General features: G+C 42.3%; 1 protein-coding gene across 1 annotated transcript; it reads right to left on the bottom strand.

Moving 5' to 3' along the window:
* Nucleotides 1–1,302: 1,302 nt before the first annotated feature.
* Nucleotides 1,303–6,533, bottom strand: prdm1b (PR domain containing 1b, with ZNF domain). Its single transcript, XM_053515323.1, has 5 exons — nucleotides 6,378–6,533; nucleotides 5,540–5,792; nucleotides 2,875–3,731; nucleotides 2,649–2,777; nucleotides 1,303–2,161 (listed from the first exon to the last, which is right to left on the bottom strand). Exons 1-5 carry the CDS (start codon nucleotides 6,402–6,404, stop codon nucleotides 1,658–1,660), a joined length of 1,770 nt encoding a protein of 589 aa, XP_053371298.1. The 5' UTR covers nucleotides 6,405–6,533; the 3' UTR covers nucleotides 1,303–1,657.
* Between the last annotated feature and the right edge of the window lie 3,462 nt (nucleotides 6,534–9,995).

The raw sequence follows: 9,995 nt of genomic DNA, 5'->3' as shown, positions 1-9,995 counted from the left end.
TTGCATTTGAGGCAGTAACATTTTTCATTCCATTATAATCCTACAGGTGGCGCTTTCTGAACTATTCACACATTTGCAGGGAGTAAAGCATCCCATGTAGTGATAGTAAAGTATTTGCAAAGTTTGTCACAAGTGTAACAAAATCTAAAACAAAAAACAATTGATACAAAATGTTTATAAAATCATAATTAATGAGTTGAAGAATCACAATACAAACTGAATCAGAAGCTACTGTATGTTTCATCATCGTATCCTACTGTGTGCTCCCTGGTCATTCCCATTCCTAAAGTGTGTAGTTTACTTAGTACTACTTCTTTCCCTGGGTGGTAAATGTTTGTCGTGCCCAGAGGGATTGAAATGTCTACTGCACAGTTCTTTCATGAGACAGGAAAAACATATAACAGCCAAATAGCAAACTAAATGTAATCATGTGTTATAAAGTTGATAAGCAATTCAATAAAATAAGACTTTGAGATTTAGCAGTATGGTTGTATAACTAGTAGGCCGGCATGAAATGTTTCACTTTAAACTTCAAATCCTCTTGATGTAAATTCCAAGTGACCTTTAAAAAGTTCCATTAAATGTTTATTTTGTAGAATAGGCCATGGTTTCTTCTACAGTACGATCCATCATCCATGTCATAGAACACAAAATATGTTTTGAAAAACAGAGAGAGAGTGTAAAATTCCTGGGAAAAAAACAAAAGACGCAGAATTTTGAGATGAAATATATTTAATATGCTACATTGCAAAATTTCAGTGAAAATAAACTCTGACATATAAAGTATCAACAATTAAAATAATACCTGAGTAAACAGAACTGTACAAAAATCCTGCATCAAAGACCAAGAAAATCAGTAAACAAACTCCTGTCCTATCGCTACGCAACAGTAACCGCGCACATGGATCGAGATCCTGCTTTTTCCAGTGCTAATGGTAAATAAGTTAAAACAAAGAAGCATACAGTAATAAATTACACTTGATCTGTCCTGAGTTTAATAATAACTTCAGTTCCTGCTGTGCTCAAGAAAGTACATTGAAAATTCAGTCCGGTGTCAGACGACTGAATTATACAGAATGCAAAAAGGACTTCTCTAAAAAATAAATAATACGATGGAAGTTTGACTTCTCTTTAAAGAAGTGAGATCTATGCGATTGCAAACCAAAGATTGCATAACTGTTTGCAGAATTTCTTATACCTCGAGTTACAGCGAGGGTGCTGAGAAACGGCGTACACGGAAAACGTTCACACAACAAACCCTTGATATATTTTGTTAACAATTCCATACCCTGATTAACAACATTTCCTAAGAAAAAAAATTTAATTTTCCAAACAACAGCAAAAACAAAATACAAACAACAGTGTACAAAAATTGCATTTACACACTTCCAAAGTCAAACACATAGTACTGAGAGTAATAAATTAATATGAACTTACAAACACGCTAAACAAAACAAAATAAAAAGTTCATGAAAATAACTGATCGCCTTCACTCTCAGAAGACTTAAGTGGGGTTATCTTTGGAAATGCTGTTAATGTATTTGGTGCAGCTTGCCTTGGATTATCGATCGTCTTCTCAGTATATCTTTTGGCCTGAGCTGTTACACACTAAATTTCTGACAACTTCTGGGCCTTCTGGTTTAAATATTCTTTCTTCTTATACTCTTCCTTCCCCACCGAACCGCACAACGCTGGCTCGCTCTTGCCATTGCATCGGTCCCGAGGTTTTCAACAGGTCAGGATGAGAAGCTTTGAAGTGGCTGGGTTTGGGTTGGTCATCCAGCTCCAGCCACCTGTCCAGAGCAGCTTGGACTTCGGTCTCTGACGATTTCTCTGTGAGAGCTTCAGCCTCTGCGCTGACATCGAATCGCTCAAGTATCTCAGCAGCGTACCTCAGCTCAGGACTTTCAGGCCGTTGACTGGTGGTGCAACATCCCGAGCGATGGTGGAGCCTGAGAGAAAAGTGATGGAGGAAGCCACGGTGACACAACGGGCAGCAATGAGGTCGCTCGCTCGAGCTGTGCATGCGGCGATGCAGCTTCAGATGGATGTATTGTGTGAATTTGGTGCCACATACTTTGCACTGGTAGGGCTTCTCTCCTGAGTGTAGACGCAGATGAGTCTTCAGGTTGCTGGTGCTGCTGAAACGCTTCTGGCACACCTGTAGGACAGTCAACAGAACCCATGTTGGTTATTGTTTGTTATTTAATCCAGACCAATTCTACAAGCCAGGCCGTACAGCTCAGAAACAGAAGCAGCAAACCAAAAGCTTTATGCCAATGTCCTCTTTAAAGCACCTCAGACATGTTTATTTCATCTGCACCTAGCGGGTGTGTCTGAGACAAAAAGAACTCAGGCTGACGCCACTGTCACGCCCTTTTGGATTAATGGACAACAAAGTCATGGCTCTACTAAAGGGTTTCTTTAGGACTAGGTGAAAGTACCTGCAGATTAATAATGCCTCAGGTATGTGTCATCGTGTGACACACACACACTACTCCTCTCACTTTCTTATAGATTCATAAACATTCTTTTATAACTATTTCTCATTACTCAGTTACAAATGATCACTGCCACTTTGATCACTCATTATATTTTCTTCTTTCTTTCTTTCTTTCTCTTTATTTTTTTTTTTTAATCAGCCTCACCTGACATTTATGGGGTTTCTCTCCAGTATGGACAAGATGGTGTTTCTGTAGGTGTGCCAGCTGGGTGAAACTCTTTTTACACAACAGACACTGAAATGGCCTCTCTCCATTGTGCACCCTCAAGTGAACCTGCGAAGGAAAACAAAGACATGTTAATTAGAACCAGATAGAACTTTATTAAGGTTACACCTCTTTGACTCACTGCAGAAAAACATTTGTCACGCACCTTCAAGTTGGACAGCTGACCGAAGGTCTTGAAGCAGACATTGCATTCATACTTGATCTTTCCATTCTGTTTCTTTAGTGGGTACGGCAGCGACTTGTACCCCGGACCGTGAGGTGACACCGATGATGATGAGGATGATGGTAGAGAGTTGATCTTTGTTGTAGCCGCCATGCTGAGGTTAATGGCATCCTCACAAGAATGGTCAGACGCAGGGGATTGCTTCATGAGGGGGGAGAGTTCGGGGGTGGCCGGAGCACCCTGTGGAGGTGACGTATTTGCTGGCCGCTCTTGAGGATATAGGGCAGGGTAAGGAAGATTTACAGGGCGCAGGCTTGGCTGAGGCATCGCTGAAAAGGGCAATGCTTCACTTGTCAGAACATTGCTGTAGTCGAATGGTCCTCTTGGAGGTGGCATAGAAGGCAGGGAGGGTGTGTAAGGACTAAGAATAAGTTGGGGATAATGAGGGTCAAAAGGAGGCAAAAAGTGGTAGGTGTGTGGCAGAGCAGGGTATGGGGTCAAGCCTTCTCTGGGGCTGTAATAGGTTTGGGGATGCTGTGGAAGGTCTCGGTCAGGGCATGACTGGGAAACATGCTTAGGACGTAATTTGTCTGTGCTGTCCTCAGAATACTTCTTACTGGAGTCCATCAAGTGCTGATCTGGAGAGCTGGGCGGCGTGTCCTGCTCGATGGCCTCCACATCGATTTTCTCCTCAGCTTCCTCAACCTCGTTCTTCCCTTCCTTTGTTAGATCTTCCTGCCTGTGAAGGTTGTGAAGGTGCGATGCCTGTTTGGGATGGCAGGTCCACTGAGGTAGGTGTTTCTGGAGGTCAACTTCACTCACATCACCACCAAAGGGTTCTATGATGGAGAAAGGAAGAAAAACATCAGAGGCAAAGCAACAAACATCATGGCCTTCACACACCTACTCATCGCCTTCTCTCTCGTGGCCTCACTTATGGTAAACGGCAGCTGTTTCAGTTTTGGTTTGACAAGAGGAGATATATAGCAACGGTTTCTATCTGATGTAGAGTCAGTACTGCTATCACACATCACCTTGATTACTAGTGTGTGGGAGTTCACGGGTGTGCACAACTCACTGTGTGTGCGTTTCAGTGGGCGTGTGTGTATGAGAACACAGAAGCCAAGCAGAGCAGTCATACTTCTCGGTCAGAAACTGTGCTGACTCACAATGTCAGCAGATGTCTTTAACCACAGGGAAAAAAAAAATCCTTTATCACGACCTCAGCAACAGTAGTCGCTGACACATTTGACAGGGAACTAGGATGACGATGAAAGCCACACGATCCCATCCATACCGAGCAGGTAAACAGAAAACCACCAAGCCGCAAATAAAATGTGTCTCAAACAAAAATGCTATATCACGGAGTGTGGCTTCATCATCCACTCACATTCTCACAGAGACAGGAAGGAGATTACAAAAACAGATTATTGCCCTTGTGGTCAAAGCCTGCTTCCCCAAACCTGATGTGAACAAATCCTTTACGGGCAGCGTGCACTGTCATATAGGAAAGTGAAAATGGTCAACCAGACGGAGTTACCAAATGCAAAGCAGTCAAAAACAGGGGAAGAAAGTGCAGGTTCTGGACTGAACTATTATTTTCATAACTAATTGATGACCCCTGCTTTAGGAATTCCCTCAAAATTTCTAACATAGCAATCAAGTATTCACATGCCAAGTCCTTCTCAGATGATCTGAAAAAAATTCCAGTCCATCAACCCTGTCACACGTTATTGTTTTTTTTTTTTTTATTTTTTTTTTTTATGTCTGTCCAGCTCATGGTACTACGGGAAGGAAACAAGAAATAAAATGCTGTGGATGTGACTAAGTCTGTTTTTTTTTTTTTTTTTACTCATTAGACTTCTCTGAATCTCAATTCAGGAAGTAAAAGTTGTAAACCAACCAGCGTGACGTGATACTTTTCAGAGAAAGAAGCTTTGAGGAATGTTAAACAAAGCTCGATGGGAGAAGCTTCCTGGACAGGGACGTTCCGACTCTTAAACACGATTGTGTGAGGAGAGTGGGAGAGATTGAGAGAGGGATAGAGAGAGAGAGAGAGAGAGAGAGAGAGAGACGTAGGCTCAAAAGTCACACCGTGTACGCACAATAATAATAATAAATATGTGAGCACAATACACACACGCACTCTCTTTCTCTTTCTGTCTGAGCAGTGAATAGAGCAGGAAACGGTCACACTAAAGGCTATTGTCTGGCAGGATGTCTGAGTGTGAGAAAGATACTCTTTCATGGTTTCACCTCTGAAAGAGATAACACCCGTTTACACACATTCATTTACAAACCATTAAAAGAGAAAAGACAACAGCATTTAAGAAACAACTGATTTGACTAGATTTTGAGAGCAGCGTTCATCTGTAATGTGACCTGCTGATGAACCCCTACCTAGACACACAGATCAGCTGGCGCAGAGATACACAGATAATCCAGACAATGAATGGCTAGTGGAAAAACTGACTAGTGCCATGATGGCGCATATGCTGGTGAATCGCAAAGAGAGTACGTAATGTTAGAAATTCCATGAGACAAAAAGAGGGACAACAGAGCACCAACAAAACAGATGAGATTGAAATCTGACATTTCAACAGGAGGAATCCCAGTTATAACCAGTACGCACGCGATCCTTACTTACTCAGCTTCATGCTGGCCGTTTGTTCTTCCGCATGTCCAGACAGTCTCCTTGCGAAGTCCGGACTGTACCACACGAGCAGCTCGTGCCGGGGATCCACGGGCCTGATAGCGTAGAACAAGACATCGCGTCTGTTCTGACAGGCCACCGGGTTCTGCTCGGACGGGAAATGGGCCGGGTTGACGAAACGCATCCAGTTGCTGCGCTGCACGTCATATCCGTCAACGAAGTGGTGAAGCTGCCCACCGGGGTAAATCTGAAAGACAGGAGCGCGGGAGCGGTTACTGCAGGAACCATATGATTCATTATAACACGGTCAATACAACCTGTTATACAACCTGTTGTTCAAGAAAACAAACAACAAAATACAACTTGATATTAAACATAGGACAGAAACGATGAATTAAATATACCACATCATAAACATTTAAAGCTTTTAAAAAATCAACGTAACAGCAAACAATGAAAAGCATATCAAAGAAATTTTATTAATTATAGAGAGAAGAAAGAATAGTTCATTGTAAAAAAAAAAACAATATCAACCAACATAAAAATTAATACATTTTTAACAAAACTACCAAAACCAGCCATTTAAAATACAAACCAGCAGAAACAGAATAATCTTTAGACAGTTTTCACAGAACCACAAATGTCATGAATTGAGATTAAATCAGAAATAAGACTCCAATCCCATAAATCACTCCATATCACTTTACACTTTAAATGAAACATAAATACAACAACTTCATTTTTTCTCTGCCGGGTTGTGTGTGTGTGTGTGTGTGTGTGTGTGTGTGAGTGAAATCGTGCCTAAGAGAAATCAGTGATGTGTTAAATTCACCTCTGCCATGTACGGCGTGCTCTTCATGCCCGTTGTTTCTCTCAGCTTTCCTTTCTGAACACTTGAGTGTGTGTGTGTGTGTGAGAGCGAGTATCTGTGTAGCAGAGTGAGAGTGAGCGTGTGTGTATGTATGTGTGTTTCTCTTTCTGTCAATCTCTACCCACACCTTTTAAAAGACAAGCCAGAGGGGCGGGGCTAGAGTGCCGAACACAACAATGTCACACGTTGCCTCAGGCTCCTCCGCCTCCTTCTGCGCGCGCGTGCGTGTGTGTACATTTTTGTGTAAGTGTGCCAATAAATAATTATGAAACTTGACATAGATTTTTACATGGTTAACACACACACACACACACACACACACCTGAGCGAGTAGACTAAGCAGAAGCCGTAAGTGAACAGGAAGTTTGGACTGATTTTACAGGAAATGAGGGACGGAAAGGGTACTGGTGAGTCCTAAGGGGACAAAGTCAGAAGTGGAAAACCCAGAGTGGCTCATACTCCCTTGTGCACGCACGCACACACAAAGACACACACACACACACACACACACACGAACACGTGCAAAAAGCAAAACAGATGGTTCATGGAACTGGATGAATGAAAAGCAATACTGCAGAATTATTTCAAAATGAAAGTGCTGTACATAGACAGTGTGAGAGGTGTGAGTACAAATCTCACACTTACACACACACACATACGCACGTTCTGGAGCTTTTGTGTGCATGTGTGATGATATTCAGTGTTTTGCTTTATGTGTCAGCATTTTGTGCCCACGCCCGCTCGAATAGGCGGACTTACTAAAAGGTAGAGATTCTCTCAGCAGTGTGAAACCTACACGCAAGCGGCTCAGACCAGATCGCTGCAGAGTTCCTCAGTATTTTCCATCCGTGTATTCCTGCACCTTTAGACGGTGCGCATGAGCCTGTGTGGGCACTTCCTCAGAAATTCCTTCCTGAACAGGTTTAACAGCATTGTTCCTGATGTGAGTGCGTAAACAATGGGCACAGCGTCCGGGAGGCGTTCGAGTTGTACTTTCAGTCTAAACGAACGGCCTCACTCACCCTCCAAAAACATTTCCTGTTGGCATTGGGCGGAACCTTGTCTCTGCCATAAATCTCACTCTGCAAGTGGACGACGCGTGTGCCCTGAGGGAGGTGCTCCTTAATGAAAACACCTGCAGAAAACAGTTAATCTGGCAATAAACACCGTAAATCAAGTCATACTGCAAAGGTAAAAATCTAAATAAAACACAACGTCAGGGTTCTTCAGTCACCCTTGGTACCATCTGTATGGTGTTGCAAGTTTTTCTGATATTCACAGGGAGATTGAATATTTTTACACCAGTTGGTGGATGACCCTTTTTTGGGGGCCCCCAACCCCCCATGTTCTGCTCATCAAGAACCGTTAACTATTAGTCAAAGATAACATAATTGAACACAAAATGCAGTTTTTAAATGAAGGTTTACGTTATTAAGGGAGAAAAAAAACTCCAAATCTACATGGCCCTGTGTGAAAAAGTGATTGCCCCACTTGTTAAAAAATAACTTCACACCTGAGTTCAATTTCTGTAGTCACCCCCAGGCCTGATTACTGCCACACCTGTTTCAATCAAGAAATCACTTAAATAGGAGCTACCTGAATGGCTGAAGAAAAACAAAATGAAGACTTTGGAGTGGCCTAGTCAAAGTCCTGACCTGAATCCTATTGAGATGTTGTGGCATGACCTTAAAAAGGCGGTGCATGCAAGAAAACCCTCAAATAAAGCTGAATTACAACAATTCTGCAAAGATGAGTGGGCCAAAATTCCTCCAGAGCGCTGTAAAGACTCGTTGCAAGTTATCGCAAACGCTTGATTGCAGTTATTGCTGCTAAGGGTGGCCCAATCAGTTATTAGGTTTAGGGGGCAATTACTTTTTCACACAGGGCCATGTAGGTTTGGATTTTTTTTCTCCCTAAATAATAAAAACCATCATTTAAAAACTGCATTTTGTGTTTACTTGTGTTATCTTTGACTAAAAGTTAAATGTGTTTGATGATCAGAAACATTTTGTGTGACAAACATGCAAAAGAATAAGAAATCAGGAAGGGGGCAAATAGTTTTTCACACCACTGTACATCTGAGGGTTAAGGGCCTTGGTCAAGAGCCCAACAGTGGCACCTTGGTGGTTTGGTGGTTTGAATCTGTGACCTTCCGAATCATAGTTCAATGCCTTAACCACTAAGCTATCCAATCCCACCGTTCCTGGGGAGAGATCTGTATGCACCCATGACCAGAATAAAGCGCTTACTGAAAGTGAGCGAGTGAGTAAATCATTTTCAATCAGCCCTAAACCGGAATGCATCAGTACCCAAATGAATCAGATTAGTGATGAAATTAATCACCCCAGTGCTGAACCGAGTCAATCTCTGATGAATCAAATGGTGTAAGTGCTGAAATGAATCATGTGGGATCGGTAATGAATTGAAGCTAATTACCATAATAACTATTGTTATCGTTACCTGTTTATACATTATTTTCAAAGGTGTGTATGATACCAAGTGTAAAGAGGAGATTCACAGGCCTACTATTCACTCATAATGATCTCTGAACAGGAAGTTATACGCGAGGTTCCAGAAGGCAACTCAAACGGTCCAGAGTGCACCTGATGTTTTTATCCAGTGACCATCGCCTGCGAAACTCTGTTATAGACTCGCATGAGCTCACCGGTTCAGGTTATAAAAAGAGTAAAATTTTACTTTCCTAAAATTTTATTTGGCTCTTAAATATTACAGGTATAGGAGCCACAGGCTGCTAAAAATGTTTGTTTGTCTGGATCCGTGATCTTTCTGATTCCCGGGTGAATCCAGGTGACAGAGCAGTCTTCAGCCTCGTCCTGCTCCACTGACCCACTAAGTGCGCGGGGTCATAAAGTCACCATCAACTTCTGAATTTTGTAGGTCACTTTGGGTTTCATTTAGGAAGAGGACATCAAAATTTTTATCCTATTTGTTCCCTGACTTGTTCTCTTGCCAGTATGACCCACCAACCTGCTTTCACCTCTCATGTGATTCCTCTGAGATGATTAGCTAATTTTCACCTGATGGACAGGGAACAGATTTGTACCTGTCCTACCCAGAGAACCTCCTACTTCAGCTAGCCTGTTTCCCATTCCCAGTATTAATGAATTTATTCATAGTCTATGATGTTTATCCTGCATACAGGGTAATGGAGCCCTGGAGCCTGTCCCATGAGACTTGGGGCACAAGGTGCTATACACCCTGGACAGGGTGCCAATCCATCGTACACACACAAACACATTATGGGCAATTTGGAAGTGCAAATATCTGAATCTGCATGTCTTTGGACTGTGGGAGGAAACTGGAGTGCCCGTAGGAAACCCACCAAGCACTGGGAGAACATGCAACAGACCTCGAGGCGGTAAATAAAACCCATGACCCTGGAGCCTCAAGGTGTCAGTGCTAACCACAACGCCACCACACTCCTTGTATGTCTATTTGAAATGAATTTTAAAGCCATTAATTCTGAAATCATGTTTTGATGGATGAAGGAGAAGCAGAGAAGCTTCTGACCTGGTTAAATGTAAAAAAAAAAAAAACAGGAACGTTCAGGGCCAGAGG

Source organism: Clarias gariepinus, chromosome 16, assembly GCF_024256425.1.
Source record: "Clarias gariepinus isolate MV-2021 ecotype Netherlands chromosome 16, CGAR_prim_01v2, whole genome shotgun sequence".
In the NCBI taxonomy this organism is placed as follows: domain Eukaryota; kingdom Metazoa; phylum Chordata; class Actinopteri; order Siluriformes; family Clariidae; genus Clarias; species Clarias gariepinus.
The sequence above is the reverse complement of the archived record's forward strand: the minus strand, read 5'-3'. Positions and strand labels throughout refer to the sequence as shown.

Coding starts and splice junctions, on each gene's coding strand:
- prdm1b (XM_053515323.1), bottom strand. CDS start 6,404: ATGAAGAGCACGCCGTACATGGCAGAG. Junction 5,793..6,377: donor GCACGCCGTACATGGCAGAG/GTGAATTTAACA, acceptor CCTGTCTTTCAG/ATTTACCCCGGTGGGCAGCT. Junction 3,732..5,539: donor AACGGCCAGCATGAAGCTGA/GTAAGTAAGGAT, acceptor TCTCCATCATAG/AACCCTTTGGTGGTGATGTG.